Source organism: Rhipicephalus microplus, chromosome 1, assembly GCF_043290135.1.
Source record: "Rhipicephalus microplus isolate Deutch F79 chromosome 1, USDA_Rmic, whole genome shotgun sequence".
NCBI classification, from domain to species: Eukaryota; Metazoa; Arthropoda; class Arachnida; order Ixodida; family Ixodidae; genus Rhipicephalus; species Rhipicephalus microplus.
This window is the reverse complement of record NC_134700.1, coordinates 107,028,672-107,055,690: the sequence shown is the minus strand read 5'-3', so window position 1 is coordinate 107,055,690 and position 27,019 is coordinate 107,028,672. Positions and strand designations below refer to the sequence as shown.

General features: G+C 46.2%; 1 protein-coding gene across 1 annotated transcript in view; it reads right to left on the bottom strand.

The window, feature by feature from the left end:
• Positions 1-27,019, bottom strand: part of LOC142796388 (uncharacterized) — an 86,658-nt gene that overhangs the window by 15,439 nt on the left and 44,200 nt on the right. Inside the window, exon 2 of the mRNA XM_075886885.1 lies at positions 606-753. Within this exon, the coding sequence (XP_075743000.1) occupies positions 606-753 (148 nt within the window). The remainder of the gene's footprint in view (positions 1-605; positions 754-27,019) is intronic.

Sequence of the window (27,019 nt, the reverse complement as noted above, 5' to 3'; positions counted from 1 at the left end):
TAGCTACTGTTATCATTGGTGGCAATTTTTTCCCTAATTGACTGGCTGTTTTCTGGCTGTTTCTGGCAGTTTCTAAACTTTTGAACTTTCTTATTCAAAATTGTTTTATTTACTCATCGATAGTAAAGACTCAAAACAGCGCTCATTTGCTATTTCACTACAAATTCACGATGCTATTAAATAACGTGGCCACTTTGGCTACTTTTTGCTGGAGCGCTGGGGCTTTTGTAGTCTACCCAATGGCACAGCTAATCGTAATAGAGGGATAGAAAAATTTTGACCATCTGGTGTTTTTTTTTCAACATTCACTGACATCTCACAACACACGTCCCTCTTCCCTTTCACATTCATCGAAATTCTTTCAGCTGCACTGGAGTGCGTGTTGTATGGAACACTGGGGGGCTGGTTAAATGACGGAGAAAACGAACTATTTGCCTTGCAAATTTAAAATCTGGACAGGTGAAGAATACGCTCCAGGAAGAGCACGGTGCAATGCAGCAGAGTCCACACGACTCAAGTTCATCACTAGCACAGACTGTAAATGCCTAGTAAATATATACCAGCCAATCCTTTGTTTACACCTTGACATCATTACAGATACATACCTTGCTCCACGCAGTCGGGCTAGACGCTCCTTCCGGCGAAGCCTCTGCGCCCGGTATCGCAGAGCACAAATGACAGCAAAGGCCACAATCGGAAAGCAGACCACCGACGAGATGATCGGGATGAGGACGGGCCGGGCGTCCATGGACACTGCAAGGCAGGGCAAACGCGAAATCTAACCTTGATATTCGCAACATTCGAGTATATCGACTTCAGCTTGGCGGGATCAATCAGCCGCCCCTAATGTCGACACGGCAAGAGGCAGGAGCTATGATGCTGTATGTATTTGATTATTAAAAAATTCAGTTCGCTGATGCCATGACTGTGAGTTCTAATAATATCGTGCCGTGTTTAAAAAAACGGCTTGAAGTGCCTGCGCATGTCCTAATAAGTGTAGTTAACTAACTAGTCAGGTGGTTTTTATGCATTCGTTGAAGACGACTAAAAGGCAGCAACAGCTTTCTTGTGTCTGCTCAGTGAATAGTGTTTGACTCTCTTCTGATCTCATCTGATTTCTGAAGCCAAGGTTATATTGCCCTGCCAACAAGATCGTTCCAGTTTTGACCAAGTTGGCATGTCACGCGGTGATGTCAGCTTGCCACGTATACGTGACACAACGCCACTGTAATTTCATCGTAGTGAAGCAATTACATTGTTACGTATAATATATATGACTTTATCATAGTGTAACAAGGGATCTCTGATCACGCGACTTTCTTCTCACTCGTGTGAAGGCTGACGATCTTACAGTCACAATTATGGGACAAAGGCACGTAGCCGCAGAGAAAACCTCTTTGATATGGCCCCCAGCCCATCAATGTCTCACTGGGGAACGAGAAGGCGCACGTGAACGCCCTATGGTTCACTTTCCGGTCGACCGCAGCTGACTCGCCACCTCCACGCGAAAGACTCTTCTCCTTCGCCTGAATAAGAACGTTCCAGGTAATCACCTCGCATTATAACTGCCATCGTGAGATTTTTTCAGAGGCAGCTGAACAGCTCCAGAAAAGGGAGGAAATTTCATGGCGAAATTTTAAAAACGAGGTATTTCCAAATCCTTGGATGTAGAGTAAATTGAATTCACAATCTTTAATCCAATATGTTCGCAGGTCCAAGGTGTGCGTAGCATGGCAGGTGAAGTGCACATGGTCTAGCCCCCTCAGACCCGGTCATAGCAAATTTGTCTAATATCATATTGAACTTTCTAACGCAATGCACCACGGCTTTCAAAGCGCTTGACTACTCCTGGAAAGCGTTTTCTTTACTACTTCTCAAACCTGTGCTGCCGTCAGTTGAATATGTTCAAGTCAGTATTTATCCCGCCTCTCAGGATTACTCAAAACCGCGGAATTCTGTGCGAACAACTTTTGCGGCTGCTGCCTAACAAGTAAATGAATTTCTCAATGTTTAATATACTAAAGCATGTTCAAGCACTCATAACAGCTCATAGGATGTTGAGGCACATAATGGAATTCATATTTCTGCAAAAAACGCAGTAGTTTTGCATGAGTTTCGTATTTGATAATTTCCAATGTAATAGTAAATACATCTGAAGGACAACATAAACGAGGCAGTATTATCTTGCGCCCTTTTGGCACTATACAAAGAGCAATACATTTTTTTGCTGCAGTTCTCTTCTAAATACATTCAAACTTCAAGTAAATTAGTATACATTAGAGAGTTCACTTTCTTTCTTAGACACAATAGCAATGAGATCAAGCATACAATCACGCCAAACAAAGTGCATGAAGGAGGTGTTATTAAAAGCAATTGTAATGTAAATGTCAAGAAAGATAAGCGTAGGAAAAGATAGCTTCCCGTGGACAGGTACCAAATCTACGACCTTCGGATAACGCGTTCAATGCTGTACTAACTTAGCTATTACGGCGGCTATCTCCCCATCCACATTGCCGGGTATATATGAGCATTAAACGTGATAGAGTCAGTCAGTGCCGCCAGTAGCCATGACAGCACGTGTGGAACACTCTTCAACCGTCAGTTTGGCGTCACATACCGCGTAAATTACGAGTCACTGCTGAGAAATAATCCCTCGTAGGCTACCCGAATGCACCAAGTCTGCCAGAACGAAACCCTCGCTATGAATGTAGGAAATAGGTGCATATTTCAGGCTCATTTTCTTTGTTAGATGCAACAATATTGATGTCGGACAGACAATGATGCTAAGGAAAGTACAGGGGATGTTAACAGAAGTATTTGTAATCTATATCTTGTAGGAGTTTAGGCTTTGTGTTTAGCCCAGAACCCCTAGGGCAAGACGTGCTCTAGACTATAGAACCATGTTTATTGTCTAAGCCCCAGCCGCAACCATCCGCTCCCAGCGGCTGCCACGTGCCGCGAGTGCACCCACGATCGTCCTCCTTCTCTTCCACCTTCAATCGGCACGCTGCTGATCACCGCTTTCATACCAACATCTCCCCTCGAAAAAAGTAAAGAGGAGGATGCCGCTGAAATGGAGCGACTATCTCTGGCCACGCAGACCACGCGGGACGCACTAGAATACATGCAGGGGCAATTCAATACGCGCAGGGGGGTCAATGCCTCCGCCGCCGCCCCAAGACAGAGCCGCACCCGGGAAGCACCTGACTCGCATGACAGAAATCCGATGCAACTGGTGCAGCTTTGGTCTCGGCGAACCGTAAGCCGTAGTGTGTCGATACCATAGTAGCTGTCCAGACCTTTCACGTGCGTGTGGTGGCCACTACTCTAGGTAAGAGTCATTGAACACCGGCGACCTTGATGTAACGTTTACATCAAGACACAGGCTTTGCTTCGGTGGCCAATTTTCGGCTTTCGCGTATGTTGGTACCACAACAACTTTGAGAGGTGTGTGCCCTGACATTATAGTGGTCCCCATGTGCATTGTTGCTAACCACCTCCCATACCCCGAGTTCAGCTCAGCTTAGTCAACAGCATCGTCACAGACTGAGATGGTTTTTTGAATGATGGTATTATTGGCTTACCAGGCTCTCCTCCTTCATTCCTCTCGGTCTTTTCAAACTTCGCAGTGTCATTCTCGAAAAATTTCGCAACGGTTGTCTCGTCCGTAGCACTCACGGCACCATCCAAGTCATCTACGAACTTTCCATGATCGGCGGCCCCATACAGCATCTCATTCTATTAACCATCTCGGTTGGTGCCTCGCCCATCTTGTAGTACTCAACTTCATTCACACCTTCCGAGACTTCACTGTCTGTGCAGTCAGCTGTTTCTTCACAGGCGTATGTGCGGTCGTCACCCACTGTGTCCTTCTAGGCTCCCTCTACGTCAACGGCCGCCGCTTCAACATCAAGGAACTCCTCCACCTCTTTGGCATCGTGGTGAAGTTCGTGTAATCAACACTCACCCCATGCACTCCCCATGCATTGCGTTGCCTACGTGTTCTGTGGCCTCCAAATTAGTGTGCTGCCCTTTGTCAGCGTGATTTTTCTTCACTTTCCACCTTTTTTTCGCCACCTGAACCTTCCCATTTGCGTCAATGACTGCTCCTTCCGAATCCGCAACGTCGTCTCGCCATGCGGTATCTCCAAGCCCGACGTGCGCCGCCACGCCAACCACGGCGACGTCCCACTCGCTGGTCCGGAACTCACCGGTGTCCGCCTTACCGCCTCAGACGTCATCTGGTTGGTTCATTTCTAGTGAGCTCCTCTACCGCTGCCGCAGTCTGCGTGGCGTTCACGTACTCTGCGCCTATGTCCGCGGACGCGTTCTCGCAAATTTCGCTGACGTCTTATGGTGCCACTACGACGGACGAGCCCACCACGTCATGTGTGCCGCCTGCGCTCTCCTTGGCCTCTATCGCAGTCTCGGCAAGAAAGAAGACCTCCCTTTAGGCAACACTCTTGAGGTGCTATTCGTGAGCCCTGTGATTCTTGCGGAGTGCTGGTAAGCCAGTATGGTTGGTTAGTAACAAGTTTATCAGTAGTCTAGCAGATGCTTTTGCCGACCGAGCCTTAGATAACCTGCGTGCGGACGTCAAGGCCTTGCCAGACCACCACCTCGTGGCCTTGCTGGACAGCCCATTGTTGGTCACCGAGGCTTGGTTAGTCGCCACGGTTGGCCTCTGCCAAAGGCAGCGGGCAACCGCGGCAAAAGGGTTTCGTATTTAGCACCTTGAGGTTTTTGGTACAATCCCAGAACATATGAGTGAATGTGGCAACTGCAGTACGAATTATATATATATATATAATATATATATATATATATATATATATATATATATATATATATATATATATATTATGACGACTCGGTTGTAACGAGGTTTATTGGCCGTGAACTCGGGAACGAACAAGCGCAACCGACACGAAGAAAGCGCACGTTCAAAGACGATGATGATTGTCAGCCAGAACAGATGATGTTGATTGACTGCTGTTCAGATGAGGATGAAGCGCATAATAGATGCCTACACTGATTCCACTCACGTGGAGGCGGCCAGCCTGGCCGCTGCGGGCGGGTATAGTCAAGGTGACGAGGAGCGTCGTGTGAAAAGCTTCATGCGGGAAACGTGTACAATTTCGGTGCTGCAGTAACGGCGGTCAGTTGGCACGACAAGAGGCGTCACACGATAGTTGACAGGTGAAGTCTGCTCTAAAACCACATATGGGCCCATGAATCAAGGCTGGAACTTGTCGCAGAGACCAGGTGTGCGAATTGGTGTCAATAGCAGCACATCGTCACCCAGTCGGAATGATACCACACGATGAGAGGTGTCATAGACGGCCTTCCTTGCTTGTTGCGTAGCTTCCGTGTTCATACAAGCGCGCTGGCGGCAATGGGCAAGGCGAGAAGTATATTCTTCGCAAGAAGATGGTGATGGAGGACCATTGCTGTTGAGGAAGAAAACATCGATAAAGAAAGTAGGTGAACGTCTGTAAACAAGATAAAACGATGAGTAGCCGGTTGTGCGCTGAACAGCGGTGTTGTAGGCGAAAGTGAGGAACAGTAGAAGTTTATCCCAGTTTCTGTGATCCGGTAGAATGTATACGGCGATCATGTCGGCAGGGGTTCGATGAAATCTCTCGGTCAGACCGTTTGTTTGAGGATGGTAGCTAGACTCCATGTTATGTGTAGTACCGGAAACGCGAAGAACTTCACCTAAAAGCTGTGATAAAAACACCTTTACACGGTCACTTAGAAATACACGAGGAGCACCATGACGTAGTATTATGGCCTGAAGGACGAAGTCAGCAACTTCCGATGCTGAACCAGTAGCTACTGAAGTTGACTCGGCATAGCGTGTCAGATGGTCTATGGTGTTGACCATCCATCCAGTTCCAGCGCCAGTAGCAGAAAGTGGCCCATCAAGATCGACTCCGACGACCTCGAAAGGTGTTATAGGGCACGTAATTAGCTGTAACTGACCAGCCGGGGGGGGGGGGTTGGGGGGAGTCGGAAGTTTTTCGAAGTTGGCACGGAGAGCAGGAACCCACGTACTTTGCTAGGCTGGCAGAAATGCCAGGCCAATAAAAGCGGCTTCGAATGTGGTCGTAGGTTTTGTGAAAGCCGAGGTGACCAGCAGTCAAATCGTCATGAAAGGCGTTAAGTACATGGTGCTGAAGAGCGCGTGGCAAAACAGGTACCCTGTGTTGACCGTCAGGATGATATATGTGACGATACAGCACACCGTCTTGAAGCTTGAAGTGCTCGAGTTGTTGACGAAGGCGTGCATTGGGTGGACGCGTAGCTCCTGAGAGGTGGTCTATAATGCGCCGACATTACGGGTCAGCCTGCTGGCGAGAACTGTAGGGTTGGTCATCGTCGATTGGCGGTTGGTACAGCGAGGCGAGCAAGGCAACAGAAGTGGAAGTCACGTCCGCACTGGTGTCGTTGGAGGTGGCAGCTGGAGTGTCCAACGAAGCCGTAGGTAGTGGGCAACGAGAAAGAGCGTCGGCGTCTTGATGTTTTTTGCCCGATTTATAAATAATCTCAAATTTATACTCCTGTAGGCGTAAAATCTAACAATCCAAGCGTCCGGACAAGTTCTTCATTGTAGAAAGCCAGCATAAGGCGTGGTGGTCCGTTACGATGGTGAATTGATGGCCGTACAGATAAGGACGGAACTTTTGTATGGACCAAACCACAGCGTGGCACTCCTGCTCCGGTAGAATGTATACGGCGATCATGCCTGCTCAGTGATGGTATGGTTCTTTTCGATAAACGTAAGCACTCAGCTAGCGTATGTGATGACCTTTTCCCATCCAGAGTTATCGCGTAGGAGGAAAACAGCACCTATACCGCAACCGCTGGCGTCGGTATGCAGGAGTGTCTGGGCGGTGTCATCAAAATGGCAGAGTACAGGCTCTGACGTCAAAGCTTCCTTCAATGGGTCAAACGCCGACTGACATTCCTCGGATCACACAAAGGATGCATTAGAAGCAAGTATTTTGTGAAGTGGCGCAGCTATTGAAGCGAAATTTCGTATGAAGCGACGAAAATAGGATGCGAGGCCAAGAAAACTTCGCAAATCCTTAAGTCTTGTGGGGCGTGGAAATCGAAGGACGGCAGCGATCTTTTCGGGGACAGGGCCAGTACCGTCCTTGCTGACGACATGACCGAGAACCTTGATGGATTTGGTGGCGAAACGGCATTTCTTAGTGTTGAGCTGCAGACCCGCGCTGGCGAGGCATATTAGGACGTCATCCAAGCGCCTCAGGTGCTGAGAAAACGTTGATGAAAGATGATAATGTCATTAAGGTAGCAGAGACGCGTCTTCCATTTCAGACCACGCTGGACGGTGTCGATTATGCGTTCAAACGTCGCGGGCGCATTGCAGAGCCCGAAAAGCATCACGTTGAATTCGTATAGGCCATCGAGGGTTGCAAATGCCGTTTTTTTCTTTGTCGTCATCGTGCATGCAAATTTGCCAATATCCCGAACGCAAATCAAGGCTTGAAAAGTATTCGGCGCCTTTCAGTGAATCAATGGCGTCGTCGATGCGTGGCATGGGGTATACGTCCTTGCGTGTGATGTTGCTAAGTGCCTGGTAATCAACGCAAAAGCACACGGAGCCATATTTTTTTTCGTACCAAAACAACAGTAGATAACCAAGGACTAGTTGATGGACTAATTATTTCTCGTTGGAGCATGTCAGTGACGTTTTCCTTGATGATTTTTTGCTCAGCGAGAGACACGCGGCACGGGTGGCGATGTACAATAGATGTTCCCTCCGTCTGAATGCGATGCGCTGCAGTGGTAGTTCGGCCCAACGTTGAAGAGCAGGTGTCGAAAGAATCGGCGTGTTTCGTTTAATAACGCAAGCAACTGCTGCGCCTGCATAGCTGTTAAGTCATCAATGTATGGGCTGTGAACAGATAGGATCGTCCAGGATTACTCATAGAACGGTCGTTCGTAGAGGCAGGTTTAAGTGGCGTTACGCTGACAGGCTCAGAATCCACAGCACAGGCTACTGCAGTGCCCTCTGGCAGGAGAACGTTCTCTGGCGTTTCATTCGTAGCAATGACGAGCGCGGAGCCATGGTGAAAGCGTGCGAAACCTGACGCAAGTCGACGAAGGGGACACCAAGACGTCACCGTGGTCGATGTCCTTAGAGGTCAGGGTCACATTTCATTCTTGATTTGGCGGTAGTTCGAGATCTTCGCGAGCGAACAGGCGTAGTGGCTTGTAGACGCCTTCGTCGAACATGGAGCCCGTATTAGTTAGGTGCAAAATCTGTTCACCACAACATATAGCGGCTGAAGAAGAAGATAGGAAGTCCCACCCTAGAATTAGCTGGTGAGAGCACCGGGTAAGCACAGTGAACTGTATGTAATGCAAAATGTCATCAATAAAAACACGAGAGTACAAAGAGCAAAAGGGCAGATAGTGTTTCCCTTGGCTTCGACTACATTGGGTCCATTACAAGGTGTCATTACTTTTTTCAGACGTTTGCACAAATCATACCTAATCACAGAAACTGCAGCACCGGTGTCCACCAAAGTGTCCACGAGAACTCCTTCCACCATAACAGAAACCTTGTTGAACGGGCGTGCTGGATAAATATGAGTCCTACTGTTACATGCAGTTTCTCCTCCGAAAACTGGATCATTTAGTTTTCCGACCGGTTGTCAGTCGTAAACGAGGCTGGCCGAAAAGGAGAGGAGGAGCGACGAAAGGGTGAAGGTGATCGGCGTCGGCTTGAACGGTAAGTGTTCCGCATCTCAGTCGACGCGGGCAGAGATGGAGACCGCTGCTGTCCAGATAAATAACGCCGGGCGTAAGAATACCCACTGGAAAAGTCCCGTTCGCGCATGTCGTACCCGCGGCGCTCGTCTTGCTGGCGCTTGCGGCAGAAGCGCGATATATGGCTATGATACCCACAGTAAAAACATGTTGGGCGAGACGGGTGCCAAGGCGGGTAGTAGAGGGCGTTCGGCGCACCGGGAGATAGCGCACTCAAGTGGACAGACGGAGGGTCGGATGGCGTTGGCCGGAAGTGGACCGGTGGTGCAGCGGCAACCGACTTGAATGATGGCAGCGGCGAAGTAGAGGTTACGTTGCAAGGAGGCGCGGCCGCAACTTGCGCGTACGTTGGAGGGCTAGACGGATGTGGCTGTACGTAGGCTGGACCGGTGAATGATGTTAGTTCCTCCCTTACGATATCACACAGGGCCATGCTTGAAGGCTGTGTGACAGATGGAGAAGGTGGTGAGATGCCCATTCATTGGAGTTCTTCGCGTATGATCTCGCGTATCATGTCACGCAGGACCCAGTCTGCTGTACGGTGTTCATCATTGCTTGACTGAAGGCGAACAGAATCAAGTTCTTCGAGACGCTGGCACGTAGAGACGACGTCAGTGACAGAAGTATTCTAGGCAACAAGGGAATTGTAGGCAATGCTTCCGATGCCCTTCAGTATGTTGCGCAGTTTTTCCGACTCGGACATCGAAGAATTGACGCGCCGGCAAAGAGCAAAGACATCCTCGATGTAAGATGTGTATTACTCGCCGGGATGTTGTTGGCGAGTATCTAGGGCCCTCCTCGCTAGAGCGGATCGAACGGCTGGCGTTCCGAATACTTGGCGAAGCTGCTGCTTGAAGGCAGGCCAGTCGGTGAGGTCGATCTCGTGGTTCAAGAACTATGTCTTGGCAACGCCCGTGAGATAAAGCGATATTCGGCGGAGCTTGTTAGAGTCGTCCCAGTGATTAGTTGCGCTTACTCGCTCGTAGTTATCGAGCCAGTCTTCCACATCTTCGCCGCGAAGGCCAGCAAAGATCGGAGGGTCGCGCTGGTGGTTTCCGATGTAAAGAGGAGGGGCTTGCGGCGCAGAGACGGGAGCAGAAAAGGCATCCACCCACTCACTCTGAGACATAGTGGCGGACTGAGGGTCCAAGCGGCGGCCTGAACGGAGCTCCAGCGAGTAGGCGTCATGAGGAGAGGTACTGAAATCGTCAATCCACCTCCACCACGTATGACGACTCGGTTGTAACGAGGTTTATTGGCCGTGAACTCGGGAACGAACAAGCGCAACGGACCAGAAGATGAAGCGCACGTTCAAAGACGATGATGATTGTCAGCCAGAACAGATGATAATGATTGACTGCTGTGCAGTGAGGATGAAGCGCATATTAGATGCCTACAATATATATATTGTGGTAGAGTTTGTTAAACAGCGAAGGAATAAGATATTGTCACGGGGTCGTGACAATATCCTATCCCTTCGCTGGGAACGTGGCAATATATGTCCGTCTGTAACTGTCATAAGGCCACCGCTTGCTTCCGGACTTCGTCGTCCCGAGACCTTCTGACCTCGTTCCGGGTAGCCGCACTCTCGTCAACAGCCGATGCGAAGCAGCCAAGTCACTTTTCTCGTGGTGCTGCCCATCGGGCAAGCTCACTGAGCCGGCGTGCGTGACTAGCGGTATGCCGATCTAAGAACAGAAGTACTGACACGCTACGTTGACATGCCACAGCTCGTCGGCAGGTGGTGTTTCGTAGTAGGGCTCCATAAAGAAAGGCTCCTCATTTCCCTGAGGCTAGCCGACAAGCTCCCCGAGGGAAAGGAATGAGCGACCCACCTCGGGCCGGTAGTTGCAGCCTTCAGGGTACCTCCATTCCCGGAATGCTGCGACAAGCCGATTTCAGGGTTGGAATGGAGGCTCAAGACATCGCCATCGTTCCTCGGCACCGGCAGGGCCACTGGTAGGACCCACTAAGGCACATTGGACTCCGAGAATCGGCTAACGGTCGTGTTCATGAAAAGGTCTTCGAAGAGATCAAGGACTGATTTCCTCGTGTCTTGGCCGGGAGTGGTGGGAACGGTGAAATATATTGTGAAAAAGAATAGGTGAAAGAAAGTATAACTTTCCGCGGGCAGGGACCCGACTTGCGAGATTTGAACAACGCGTTCAATACTCTACCAACTGAGCTATCAATTGAGGCTATCCCCCCTGTTCATTTTGCGGAGTATATATGTGCATTGAACAGGGAAGCGTCAATCAGCGTCGCCTGTAGCCATGACTGCGAGTGCAGAACACTGTTTATCAGCCTTTGGAATGACAGGTTTTAGAAAGCAGCTGCTCGGCAACAAGCTGCATGCCCTCTTTGCCAGTGGCATTGATGTTTCTGCACCGGGTGCCACTTGTTGCTTGAATCCAAGGCAATGACCAGGCAGACACGCTGGGCAAAGAAGCGCATCATGCCGATATCTCTGCCTGCCACGCCGTGGTCGCCTCAGATTTTGACACTCACACTGAGGTGGCTACTACTGAGCTGCCACCCCGCTGTTCGTTTACCAGGGTGTAATGAACAATTCCACTGCCTGACCGGGTTCTCTTCTGATGAAAACGGTTCCTTTCATGCAGGTACGCATCGGATGCTCCTGGCCTGTTACTCGGTCTCAACGGCTTGACATAGCCTCGTCACCCTTCTGCATTGAATGCGCTGTGGACGAAACCAATAAACACGTGCTCTGTGTATGCCCAGTGCTTCAAGCACAACAAGCCGCCTTTCTCGCCGCATTCCCTCGCCGTGGTCTACCCACGGTTGTAGAGAAGGCCCTCATCTTCTCTGCAGAGCACCACACCCAGGTGTTTAAGGCGGATCTTTAATTTTTTGGTGACACTGCACTGAACGACCGGCTATAAAAGCTCCTTGCCGCACCCTCGGTCATGTACGTCAATTCTCTTCTGATACTCTGTTCTCCGCATTTTTTTTTCGCCCACGTGTTTTTGCTATTTATAGCCCTCACTCTATTTCTTTACAGAAGCTGAACCATGCTCCAAACAAGAACTGCAGAGTATGCGTTTTAACTTAAGAAACTTGCATTTAGACGTCTGAAAAAAAGGACCCTACCGTGCTCGCCACTGTACCACGACATAACTACTGGGAGTGTGTAAGGGGAAGAGAGCCTTATTACTTTCTCCCCGCTCAGACATTTCCTACAGAAGATTAACCATTGAAGCTGAAACATGCGGCCGAAGTGTTTATCTTAGGCTGGTATCTCCTTTGCCTTTTTGTAGCTATTCATTCTTCATCTGAATCATCACAATCGTTATCAAATGTGCCCTTCATACTTTGCAGTCGATGCTGTAGGCACGCCTGAATGGCTTCTAGGGGTGGCACTCTAGGCTGCGAATCTTGTCATCTCCAGATATATGGGCTGAAAAAACATGAGGAAACTAACGTAAGTGCGTAAACTCATTGAGATAGGACAGCCTAGCATCCAGGCCACCGACGAAGGCAGACGGTCATCGCGAGAATGACATATTAAAGGGACACTGAAGTCAACTATTAAGTTGAAGTTGATAGTTGAACTAGTAGTCCACACACCGTGTAATGCTACTTTTGTGTTAAGGAAGGCCGTATTTTGAAATAAAATCACGTTTTAGTGATCGGCATCTGGTTAGCGCACTTCTAATTACCCGCCTCAAGAAGCGGGCCAACCAGACCGACTCATGTCACTGTTGCCATGCATTACTGCGCTAGTAGCAGCAGGCTAAAAGCAGCGGAAGCCACAGCAACAACAATGGCCATTGATGAATTTTTCGTCATTGGCGTCGAGATTGCAGAGGATTTTGGTTCAACCTCACACTGCTAGATGGCAACACACGTCTCGTGTAACCACGCGAACATTGAATCTTTGAACCGATCGCGCCATTCCCTATAGTAATGTCCGGTGGTTCTTTTTTTTTCCTGAATCAAATACGAACGAACGAGCAGTATTTTATAGCGCCTCTTGATGCTCGGAAGGTTCTTTACTTAGTGCAGTTAGATCGGCTACTGGTGATTATTTTTAGGCGCTATTCTGATGTCATCAATATCATTTTGAAAATGTCCTACTGCGGCGCTTGTGTTCTTGTGCATTTACCTTAATTTTTCGTTAAGTAGGGCACTGTTGAAAATAATGTACTTTTAGATGTTGTCATACACTGAGCTTTCATCTGACGTAAATTCTTATTTAACTTTTGTGTTCCTTTAAGTAATTTCGCCGTATTATAGTGGTGGATTGCAGAATGCAATCCACTACTATAATACTTTTCGAAGCTGTACTATAAACTTTTAGAAGGTGCAGAAGACACAGCTGCAGAATGCACTATTGAACGCCGTTTTCATAGGTGTTCAGACGAAATTTTGGATTAGTCTGGTATTGTTGCTTACTTTCATACCTGAGTTATGGTCCGCCCTTATATATACGTTGGTTAAAGATGTGAAAAAATATACGGGTGCACGGGTGAACAAAACTGCGTTTTTTATTTCTTGCAAATAATTAGGTTGCTGTAACTGACCACAGGTTTGTCTGGTGTTATGTGGCTAAACCATGTCCACTTCGTCTATAATTCCTTACTAATTCCTCACTTTTTAGACGTGCATTATTGTATAGTGGATGATTTGTCAGTATTTTCCTAGTGCACTGATGTGATACCGTATCAATTTTGGTATATATTTAGGTAGCAAAACGTTCGGAAGCATACCATGAGTGTGGCATGCAAATACTGCCATTCATGTCATCATTTTTAAATTTAAAACGTGCTATTTATCCTCTTCATGCAATACCAACTTCGGCACGCAATACCAACTTCGCTGTACATCAAGCCAGCAAAATTACCGAGAGCGCATTATGAGCGTAGTGTGTGAATTATGTTCTAGGTGACATGCATGTCGTGATATTTAGGTACACCTAACTTACCATCTGAAAATTATGTTTGTCTCAAATTGACGTGTAATCAGTCAAAAGCACATAAAGATCGTAGCGGGTAAAACACGCTTTTCACGACTGTCGAGAAATTATTTGCACGTTTACGTCTGTTTTTCATGTTCTTTGTATCACGTCACTAATTGCCAGTTTGGTGTATATCGAGCTGGTGAATCCTCACTGAGACGACCATGAATGCGGCATGTAAATGATGTAAAATGGACGGCCTGATTTTCATGCTACCATCTGTCACTAGTCATGCTACCATACAGTCACGTCACGCAATACCAAATTCGCTACATGTAGAGCTAGTGAAATTGCTGTGAGCCAGAACATGGCGTGTAATACATGTCGTACACAATATACATGTCATGACTCTCATGTTACTACTACTCGCTTATGCTCACGATACAATACCATCTCTCAATACAATATTTCATACACATCCTGTTAGCGAAAGGGGTGCGAGTGGATCGTCACGGTGGCATATAAGGTAAGCAGTTCATGACATGTATATCATGATCTTTGTGTTTGCACTTGTTGTTTGGTTCGTCAATTCTAGTATAGATTCTTTTGATTAAAAAGCCCCGAACACCATATCATTACATTATGTAATTCATACTCTTCATCATATGCCAGTAATGTTATGCACGTTAGAACCTGTTACTTATGTTAGTTATAAATTATCTATAGCTATTTTTGTATTAATTGTTGTAAGAATGATTGACACAGCACCAAGAACATGACAAGTAAATCATGGCATTCATAACAACAATGCAAAAATCTTCATCTTATGAACTCCCATTTAAGCTTGTCGTAAAGTCATATTAGAACATACGATTGTCGGTACACATTCCAATAACAAAAAAGTTAGCAGATCTCATGTACAGTGGGAATCGGTGATATGTGAAGCATGAATGAGAAATCTTCATATTTCACTTTAAAATCAGCACACCCATAAGAGCTGGTGGTAAATGATGGCACACATGAGTTCCGTGTCATGACTATCATGTTTGGATGTGTTTGTTACCTTTGCATCTATTGACGTCATGTGATACCAAATTTAGTATATGTAGAGCTAGCGAAATGACCGCGACCGCATCATGAAGGACCCAATATACTCCAGTGTGGCGTTGACGCGCGCGCACATTGGGCGCAGCGACGCTACGTTTGCAAAACGCGAGCACTCTTCAGAGTCACGCCAGGTGCGACCAGCGTCCGTCAGTGCGGCCTGACGGCAACCGGTGGGCAATTCGACATGCTGCATTTCACGCCGATGCGTTACCCAGACAACACTGCGCCTCCCTCTTTTCGTGACGGAGGGACGCCGGACGCGCTGAAATGCGCATGCATCAAGGCAACGCAGCACTGCGCGCGCCTGTGAGTATATGGCAGGACCGGTGCCGGGAGCGGCAACGCCGGCGTGACTCGACGTAATGAACACTGGTGAGCACGAGCACTGCGTCACATCGAAATGTATTGGCGCCTTGACTGTGGCATGTCGTCATGTTCTCACATGACACTCATATCAAGATTAACATGTTTGCACTAGTGATATACTTTCATCATTCACTGACGTCATGTAATACCAAACTTGGCATATGTAAAACTAGCGAAATGGCCATGAGCGCATCATGAGTGTGGGTTGTAGTCATGTTGTTATATAGAATTGAATTGTTTATTCACAACAACAAAGTTGCGAGGATGACCAGGCAAAAAAGCTGCATTGAGCTGCTTGAGGGGAACATGGCAACCTCATACACTGGGCAGCTTCACAGTGGTCACACAAAAACATGCTATACATCACTAATGAACTAACTTAAAAAACACAAAAACAGTAAACATCCATGGTCGGAATAAAAAAACAAGGTCAATATAGAAATATTTGAAAAAAGGGGAAAAATAAGCGAAGTGCTAAAGACAGAGAAAAAGACAATCAAATAGGCCCTTAGCAGCACAAGCAATCACATAAATACGTCGCGTAGCCTTTTGAGCGACAGAGTTGATACACTGAGGCAATTTTCTTTGTGTAGTTGATTTAGAACAGTAGGTAAACAGGATTGTAACATTTGGTCACCGTATGTAGTTCTGTTTTTGTTAACAATCCAAGACTCGAAATGACGAAACATATAAAAAGAATAATGCTGCTGTAAGGATGCCAATATGACACGCATGTCGTGATTATCATGTTTTTATGTCTGATATACCTATGTCGTCCGTTCACGTCACGTAATACCGAGTTTGGTACATGTGAAGCTATCGAAATGACCGCCAGCGCATCATGAGCGTGGCATACAGTCAGGTTGCTACATGACACGCATTTCATTATTATCATGTTTGCACCAGTCGCATACCTTCGTCATTGATTCACGTACCGTAAAACCAAACTTCGTATATGTGAAGCTAGAGAAACGACCACGAGCGCATCATGAGTTTGGCATTTAGTCTTGTTGTTACATAACACGCATATCATGATTTTCATGTTAGGGTCTGTCGCTTGTGTTCGACATGTAATCATGTTATACCATACCAGTTTTGCAACATGCCATGTGAACGAAACCACCACAAGAGCTGCAGGACCATGAAATGTAAATCACGACATTCATACCATCTACGTCATGATTTTCATGTTATGACGAGTCAAATATGTTCTTCATAGAGTCATGTTTTGCCATCCAAGTTTGGGATTGATACCATTATCTAAACGGCCAGGAGAGCTAAAAGTCATTGGCAGCCTGATAGACAGATTAGATAGATAGATAGATAGATAGATAGATAGATAGATAGATAGATAGATATCGTCGTCTCATTGAGACAGATAGACTTAATGTTACCAATGAACGCTAAGAAATGCTCGCACATAAACGAGGTAGGAAAGAAGATTCAGCAATAGTCTTGTGCATTTTAACCTGCGAGGAGAAACCGGTGATACCGTTTTCAAAGCTTTTTGCAGAGGTTTTAAAAGAAGAGAAGATTTCCGAGAAAGCCATAGAAGTTATTACAACATCAAAACGAAGCATCTACCACGCGTATGTATTGATTGCACTCGACGGCACGAGTCTCTGCTGAGTAATTATGCTGGTGACGTTTACCCCTGAGGACATATGCACCAGAGACATATGGGGCTTTTCCACAGGCCCGTCAAAGCAAGGACGCATTCCCAGCATTGCGGTGATATTTTTATGCACTACAAGCTAGTACGAAAATATCTGTTACTTCATCGCAGCGTTACTAGAGCAGAGGCTGTACACATCGGAAAAGTCAAGCCAATACTTGCGCTCAAGGTTACCAAATTCACCTGCTCCGAATCACACCAACTGATCACCCATACATATGCACGTGCTGTTATGTTCTATACACTTTTTGCCCTTCGTAATGGGGATGCATACGAGAGCCTCCTACCATAAGCAATAACGCTGTTACCAAAAAGCAGAGAAGCCCAAGCTGTCAGATGCGGACCTGAATATTCAGCGTAGATTTGATAGAGTGGCCTCGAGAGACAGCCATAGCCGTGGCTGCCCGGAAGGAAGAGTCCACCCACCTAGAGAATTTTCCGCCTGTCTTCTTGGTAGCACTGAACGTCAGAACGTTACTCAAACTTGGAGCCAATATACCGACCGGGAGACGAAGCGAGTACTTACAGCAGCCGCTAAAAGCATCTGACATTTCCAAAGATTGCGTCAACGTCGAAGTGCTTGGCACAGCCACGCTGGAGCCCTTGCACCTTTCTCCGTTCTCACCGCGTTCAAGCGAATTAGTTTTAAAAGTGATCTCATCGAAAAATTCTTTGAAATAAGCCTGCAAAAAGTTCATGCAAGTCACGCAGAATATTGCACATATAGAAGGGGCTGAAGATTAACTTCGCCTCGCATCGATGTGTACCGTGCACTCAGAAATGTCAAAGCGCGAGCATTCAGTCTTTCTTCGTTGGTTTGATATAGAAAGAAACCTGCTATCTGGCTTTCTGCATTAGGCAATCGATGTGGGTCGATGCAGAAAGAAAATAAAACACACGTGGCAGGAGAATCACGCAAATGCTCCGCTTGCTCGTCATTCTTGACAACTGAAGCAAGACTAGGTGATCTCAGTATGTGAACGTCAAAACGAAGTTCATAATAAACTTGAAATGATCTCCCGGTTCTACAATACGCGATAGAAATCACATTACATACACGCCTATAGAAGATCATGGGAAAAAGTATCTGCAGATAACACACGAACAACAGGATATGTATTTTGCAGAGCAAAAGCGCGAATTGAAGAAGTTATCAACGCATCGTTTCATTTGTTAAAGCTGAAGTATCTAAGTCGCACATAATTAATCTAAGTCTCTGACATTGCTGCCAAACCCGCACTCCCACGACCTCCTTTCAGCTTCTTCGGCTTCAGTTGGAAGGAGATCTGCTTCACATTACACAGTTTCCCTTACCCCAAGCGAGTCAGACGTAGTCAGAAGCATGATTGATTTGTGGGGATTAACGTCCCAAAACCACTATATGATTATGAGAGACGCCGTAGTGGAGGGCTCCGGAAATTTAGACCACCTGGGGTTCTTTAACGTGCACCCAAATCTGAGTACACGGGCCTACAACATTTCCGCCTCCATCGGAAATGCAGCCGCCGCAGCCGGGATTCGAACCCGCGCCCTGCGGGTCAGCAGCCGAGTACCTTAGCCACTAGACCACCGCGGCGGGGCGAGACGTAGTCAGAAGCAGTCAGCCGTCTTCATTACGACGCAATGGAGACTGTCGCTGTGTATTCTCTAGTCAGATAAAACCGGCAGGCCTACGCGTGGCGCGCGGCCCCTTCACAGCGAAGGCTGGAACAGCGGCCTTTCTATACCGTTCTTCAAACACTGGTCGGGCAACTACTACAACCACGCTTCCATGATATATACTGCGTCATAAATAGCCATAAGATTTTTTTTCTAAGAAAGCTTCCTCTATATTATTATTCACCATTTTTCAGAAAAGCGTGGTAGCCACCACTCACTTGTATGACATTATGTGAATTTTCGGATGCCGTACCTGACGGCTACCATAAATTATGCCTGAGGCTTTTGAAATGGGTTGGAGAATTCAATCACCAACTCGTTACGTAATTCGCATTGTGTGATGCCCGGATACTACGTTACGGTGCTAAATCGCTTATTACACATGTCTAGGCAATTCCTTATGTGACACAAAGACTGCATAGGGCCAGCTTGCAGCGGAGTTTTAAGCCCTGGCTTAGCACGGTGGTAGTTTACTGAGCAACCACGGTAAAGGCTTCGGTTCAATGTCCATTCTGTCTGGTATTTTTTGCTTGTTTAGTTTTCTTTTGTGCAAAACTGGTTACGAACACTGGTGATGGCGGCGGCGGACTGCTTTGGCGCCAGGATCGACCCTTGTGATCTCACCAGCTTTCACAGTAAAAAAAAGAAAAAAAACTTCGGAATATAAATTGCTGCAGTAAAATAAATATTACGTCATAGTAACAAGACGTGCATTTTAATTGCATGAAAAATTGGTGATACGCGCTTCCTTTAGGACCGCAGCGCCTACAAGAATGCACCTACCTTCTACATCAAACGCAGCAAAAGACCGTTGTGCATCCATTCCTAAGGGCTATCTATATCTCTTCGCACCGCTTTGCTTGCATCTACGCATGGAGGAAGGAACAAACTGAGGAGAGACTGTTGCCTTACATTTTGTTAATGCGGAAGTAGAGAAGAGTAGAGCACTCTTCCTTGCAATGCTGCACACGCTACGGAGGATCGCGCATGCGCAACGGCCGCCAGCAAAATGTAGGGCAGCCGCGCGAGCTAATGTCGTACGCGGTGGGCGGCACGGCCGCTGCCATCTGATAAATCATCTTGGAAATCGAAACTTTTGGGCTGATTAGGAGCAGACGTGCGGTGAATCTGGCTTGTGGACTGCCTCTGTGCCATTTGCAGCCTCATTACGGCTCATATTGTGAATTTACAATACACTTGCAGCTTTGCGTTGAACGCGACAGGAAAATGGTGTGAACGGCGGTATAATCTCCACGATAGGATGTTTTCCTCTGTAGATACGGAATTTTCGGGGTGTAAAACGTAATGTAAATGTGAAACGTTAATTATTTTTGTCTTGATATTAAGCTAGATGAAGTACCTCCAAATCATTCTTTGCCATGTGTACCCCTATGCGCGCGCACGAGTAGTGTTCGGTGCAGCGCGGGTCGGCTCACTGCAACCACACCAAAAAAAAAAAAAACTTGGCCATAGATGAGGTTAACGCGCGCCAACGTAAACAGCAAGCGATAATTCAAGCGAAAATTTATCTTACTGTGCCAGGCACATTTATTGTCTGACTCGGCAAGTTCCCCTGACAACAGTGGGCCACGCGCTGCTTTCCGATACTCGTGACTGTCGTACACAAGAACGGCTCACCACCACTTCTCGAATCAAGAGCCATCGACGCTGTTGGTCTCCTTTAGAAATTCTAGGCGTCCTTCGCTGAGACACGCAACAGCATAGTGCCGAAAGAAAGCAATGAAGCTAGAGCACCAACCATTTTCGGAGAAGTGGTCCTGAGCTTCGAAAATGACCGCTTTCGAGCTCAAATGATATGAACTAAACTTGCAGCTGTGAAAACCAATGCTCAATGTCGGCTTTTATTGCATTGCATCATCTGTGGAGTGCAACAGCTGCAAAATACGCATATTGGGATCTAGAGCCAGCTATCAACAACGCTGTCATACGAGTGGTAGTGCACACGGCACGAGACGCCGGCGTGCCCACCTATTCCCAGAACCCCTCTGCAAAAGCACGTGACTTCCATCACAGTTTTTGCTCTGGTCCTCACAATGCGGAGGCTTCTTCTTAGCTTTTCTTCCTTAATGCATCTTCCCTTGAATCGGTGCAACTCGTTCAGTTTTTACTAACGCTTAATTTTCTTTAGCGCGAAACCTGTTGGGAGATCACAATTACGATCGTTTTTGTTTCGCGGTAGCGTCTATCAAAGTGGTCTGCCCCCAACTCAGCCATCGCCGAGTCAGAGGAGGGTGACGATGTCTTTACTAACCTTCGTCAACGGTCAATTTGAACTCGTGATGGCATGAAGAGATGATGAAAAAACATGAACTCTATTCAATATCCTGCACTGTTATGAGACGTTACATCTGTACACAGTGGTAAGTGGACGATATTCTACTTAAGCTGTCAAATACAACTTGGAAAGCTCCAGCGTTTCAGCACATCATTCGCCCAAGCGGTCTTCAGCCTCTTCGAACAACAAAGACACCGCTTCAGTGCTTTGCTCTCTACACCACTATCAATTCGTCGCGAAGAACGATCCTGAAACTGTAAAAAAAGATCTCTGGACAGTTCGCTAACGCAATGCATTCAAAAGCCTGTACTTCCCTTAATTTTAATGGGGGTACACGATCGCAGCGTCAGATTCCTCTCTAGGTAGTACTCTATGATACTCTATGATCTACATAAACTGAACGTGAGACCTTTTTTTTTTTTGACGTGAGACAGGAAAGTTGACGAGACTTACGCCATAACGCAGTTGCGATGACATCTATCACAATTTTCCATGGGGTTTAAAAAAGCTCGCTTGATTACGAAATTGCGAAAATGCGTACTAGAGCTAAATCACACAGTTGCCAGCATTTCAGCATACTTGGCTTAGTAAAGAGCCCTGCTTTATAGACGAATTAAAATATTTTAGCGCGTATGATTACCTAAGCTCTCTGTTTACTTTTCATTTAACGTTACTGTTTTGCTCTCCCTTCGACAAACAGTAAGGTGCAATATCTTAATTGGTTAGACTTTCAGCACAACATTCGTCTGCAATATTTTACCATGGATCGCTAAAGTTATTCTATTGCTCAGAGGCCACTTTTCTAAGGAATAAGGTGATCGCTACAGAGCCGAATTGCACGCACAATGCCACGAATGAATGTAGTCACACAATTACGCCCCTCTTTTCTACGTCCGAACTAAGATAAGAACTGTGTCAACCATTGGGCTCTCCAACAATATCGTCAGCCTGAAAGATCGCTTGCAAATACTTTGCTCCCAGGGTAAACAATGAGCTCCCATGCACTGTGCTTTTCTTAAACACGAAGTATCATTTGACTCCTGAGAGACCACACATGTGATGTTGAGAATTGTCGCCCAGTGTCCTACGCACTTGTACCACATGCGCAAAAGGGTTGCCGCTACATCGCAGCAGAGAATGCGTTAATCATCGATGTTGGCCTCGGTGTGACAGAGGTTACGGCGCACTGTTCTGGCCTTATAGTTATGGATTTTATATCGGCCGCAGCAGTCGCATTTAGATGGGGGGAAAACGCCGCAGGCCCCTGTGTTAAAGGGTGTCAGCGAATGGTAAAGACCAGAAAATGCTCGCAATTTCTGGATACCTCCGCTTTTCTGTGCCTCAAAATCTTATCGCATATCTTTATCACACGTGACCAGATATAATATTATTAGTATTATACAATCACAAATAAGGGAGATAAGCGATGAGAGTGCTACTGATATATCTGATAATCTAGGTGAAACTAGGTATCAATCACAGGACAGACCGAAACATAACTCACGTTTATTACCGTTCTTTGCGCCACATAGTGTGCACATAACAGAACACTGTCGATACGTCCACCGCGTTTGGTACAATCAATATGTAGAGGTTTGCGAACTTCAAAATTCTTCTTTTTCACTTCTTTGGTGACCGTGATTTGCGTTATTCACTTGATGCTTCCTGCCCAGCCAAGCATTCAACGAACTCGTGAATCTATCTACCCTGTGATGCCCGGAAAATATTGATATGGTATGAGCGGGGCAATGTTTTGGGAACAAAGGTAGAGGAAGAGGAAGTTACTTGGTTCAGCATAAGTTCGCCATCATCGCTGATCGTCGCCTGATCTTTCCTGTAAATAAACATAGTTAAACTCAATCTAACCGTAACAGTATGTTACTGTATCATAGTTTTCAGAGGATTCTTATCAACCGAATGCAGTATGATGAAGATAGTGTCTCCAGTATCGAATACATGCCTCGTTATTAACTTCGATAGCGTAGAGGAATGTAGGCAGACCGCCTGACTGGGCAATCAGAATGACGACCGAATAAACATGAAATAACTTTTGGGATGCCCACGTTTTTTTGCCTGTATAATGCTGTTAGAAACTTGACAAAGTACCCTGTTTCGTACTGTTGGCAGGATTATCCTGATCAGTAGCCCCCACCGCGGTAGTCTAGTGCCTAAGATACTCAGCTACTGACCCGCAGGTTGCGGGATCAAATTCCGGCTGCGGCGGCTTTAGTTCTGATGGAGGTGGAAATCCTCTAGGCCCGTGTGCTCAGATTTCGGTGCACGTTAAAGAACACCAGGTAGTGAAAATCTTCCGAGCCCTCCACTATGGCGTCTCTCATAATCATATAGTGGGTTTTAGACGTTAAGCTCAATATATCAATCAATCAATCAATCAATCTGATCGACAGCCACTACCCTCTACAAAAAACAATGCCAACTGTTACTGCAACGACGTTACGCTTAATACGACGAGGTCAAGCGCAATACGTTTACGAGAACCGGGCTGCATGGTGCTGCGATGGTTGATCGGCCGTGGGTTCACCAACTACTGCAACAGTTTTGAGTTTGATCAACACCGATGAACACTGCAGCGTGCCTTCAGTAGACTTCATCACCTCCCTTACGCTAAGGAAAAGATGTTCGCAGCCTCACCGTATCGTGGCATAGCAGATAGCCATGTGAGCCCGTCTTTATTTTCTGGACGGTACTGACGTAAGTAATCTGGTGCAGCTACTCTGTTCTGTGCAAGTGCATTGTGAATTTCGTACACTCATGCGTCACATTTATCTCTTTTTTGGCGCCTCATCATCTTTCCCACGTGTGAGATAGAAAAATGGACGAACACGCGTTATAAGTCTCTACTTTGCTCTACTTTTATTCAGCCTCTCTTGACGCTGTTTTCTTAAACTCTATACTCTTACAAGCCAACTTCCGCTGCCAAAGACGCAGATTTGTACGTCATTCTGTTTTTTTTTGTTATTCCTCTTGTTGTTGGTCTTTTTGGTGTTGTGAGCATGTATGGTCATTGGCTACCAGTGCGCTTCTGCGTGATCCACCATGCCTTTGTAATTCGAGCATTGGCTGGCAAGTGGGATTGTGTGCATTTTGTTCACGAAAGCAGTGATCGCATTTTAATGGAAATGCAATTCGATGCACACCCAGGTCCCTATATTTAGGTGCATGCGAGGGGACCTGAAGTTGTCTACATTATTACAGTGTCACCAACGTCGTATTTCAATGCAATATTTTCCCAATGATAAGGCTACAAGTACTTGGCATGTGTTTTCAACCCAATAAAAGAAAATCTTGGACTCACTGTGTACTAATTCTTTATGATTGACGAGTAATTCCGGGTAAAATCCATTGCAATCTAGTGCGCCACTTTCTGTTCCTTACGTTCACACGCAGCCCAACCCGATTAAGTTCGGGATGACACGGTGTTACGTCGGAAATGACCACGTCTGTGTAATGATCGTGAAAGAACACAACCTTGCTCTGATCAGTTCAGACTCACCATTCTGCCTCCAAAGCTTCTGGTTGTGAGCCCCAAGCTACTATCAAGGGTTTCACACTAGCGCTAGTTTTCCTTCTATGTGCGGCTCAATAAAGAAGCGCGGCTTTATATAGATCTTAAACATCAGTACAGAAGCTTTTGTGGTCTGTGTGACGAGGTCTCACGATGTCGGAATCAATGTTCTGGAGGCTGAAAAGGAAGAGGGCTGGCGCGACTCTATAAGGCATTTTTTTCCTGGCCTTACAATGTCCCCGCAAGCTAATCAAATTCGAAAAATGCTCGCCATCAGACAACGCAAAGGAACGCTCCCGTCAACCGAAAGACAACCAAAATGTAGTACCTTATCAGCGCAAACGCGTCGACAAGTATTCACGCCTTGACGTTGCACTACTGTATATACATTCTATGAAAACATTGTATGACTTCGGTCGGAGCCATGCGGATAAACTAAGAATACAACCTGACATTGAACGGTATGGGTGGCATCAGTTATAGAGAAACGTCTAATCTGGATAATAATCTTCTTTCCAGTTTTTATTTTCTTTTTTATAGTACGGAATCTGCTGTAATTTGTCCGAACCAAGAACCTGTACACTATTGGCAGTGGTGTTTGTCGACGTTCTTTTTAGCATTTCCTTTCTGCAGCTGTGTTTCTGCAGCAGCTACTAGGTGTGAGGACGTACATCGGCGCCACCATGCAGAGACATATCTATGAAGTGCAAGCTTTCATTGCTCCGCCAGACCTCTCGGGCAGAGTCCACAGCCGCTTTCCCGTCTCTTTGTTTTCAGTATTTGCTGTTGCACTACACTCCGATAAAATCAGTGAAATATTATTGTGGTTTCTTGAGTGACTAAACAAAATGCTGGATATTTGCCCGGAAAAATGTCAGAATCCTTATAATGGCTGACTGCCAGCATCGCCAGGTTTGGCCACCTATTTGAAAGCCAGGGGACGGGGGGGGGGGGCGGCGAGCATACTACTTTCATAAAAGGTAACGATTCAATCCGGATCAAACTGAACCACTAAATAGCCATTTGCATGTACTCGTGGCCAATAAACACATTTTAGCAGTGCGAAGCGCTTGCAATAAAGAGACTTCTGTAAATTTTTGTTCACATCTAAAGATGGGCAGTCATAAATACGGCAAGCTTGCGCAAATTAACATTCCTGTTCAGCACACATACCTTTATGAAGCGCATTCTACGCTTTTTGATAAGCAACCCAGAATTCTTACAGCAGTATGCAGCCACAACTTTTCAGTTATTAATGGAGGCAAACGCAAGAGTCAAATTATCACGCGTACCTCATTCAGAGTTGCAGCTAGGTAAAACTTTCAGTTAGCCAAAGCTTCTTTGCGGCACAATGTTAATATATATCTGTTGCATCTTAAACGTACATTTTCTGCGGTTGTCATTTGGCGCGTGTTCAATCACCATCCAGGCACACAGGGGCGGAAAATTTCGATGCTTCGCTGAGTTCTGCAATTTCAATAGGTGGTCAATCACGATAGAAAATTGCAATGCCGATAACGATAGCACACGCACCGTGTGGCATCCGGTCGTATTACTTTGGGCCAGTTAATAAGCATGCTTCAACGTATTGTTTACCGGGATCCTAATAACAGTTTCATGTTTCAGTAAAGACACCAGTTTTCAGCGTTTATAGCTTTTTTAAAAAGCTGTATTATATTCCGTGGTACCTGTTAGAATGTCACTCAGTTCGCGAAGCCGATCATGTTTTCGCTTCTAGCTCAGTACAACATTCGGAAGAAGAAGTGAGAATGGCTATGGGTTCATTCTACAAACAATCTACAAGCAAGGAAGCACTCGAGCTGAATTCGAAAGTCACGAAATGAAGCCCTTCGTGGTCAGAAACACACATGAAGACATCTAACATGGACACCCGAAAGGGGGGTTAGCACAGACTATGGTATAAGCTACCTTAGCGGGAGAAGTACCATTTAGCTAAGACGCAAGCAACACTTGACAAAGTACCCTGTTTCGTACTGATGGCAGGATTATCCTGATCGGTAGCCCCCACCGCGGTAGTCTAGTGGCTAAGATACTCAGTTACTGACCCGTAGCTGTAAGAAAGAATGATGTAAGAAAGAATGCTTCGTCGAACATGCTGGCTGAACACGCATAACAACTGGCCACGAAACATACTGGAATAAAGTAAACATAACACAGAAAAGCACCGGGCTTCTCGGCGTTATCTTTAATTTCGCACACTTCAGAAAACGGCACACCTTCTCAAACGTAATGACCAGCTTCCCACAAACCTACCGATGTTGCTATGTCGTATTTTAACACATACATAACAATGCTGTTTGCGCATTCATTACTTATTGGGAACGGGGCCCTAATGTAAAAACTCTAACGTTCTGCCTTTACGTAAACATTTTTAGTCGGTGTTCATTTTAATTCTACGATCTTGAAATAACAGCAACCACACTAGTAACAAGAACAACAACAGAAAATAAAGAGGTGACATTGCCATCACGCACCAGCAAAATATTGTTGGAGGTATAAGTACAATATTACTCTTTTCTCCTTAATGTACGCAACACACTTTGGAACGCCACCCATACCACTTACAGCCCTGTTCCAGGTTGTGTTTTCTCGAAAAGGTCGCACACATAAAGCGAGAGCAAAAGAATGTTGAAAAGTGGAAACACCAAA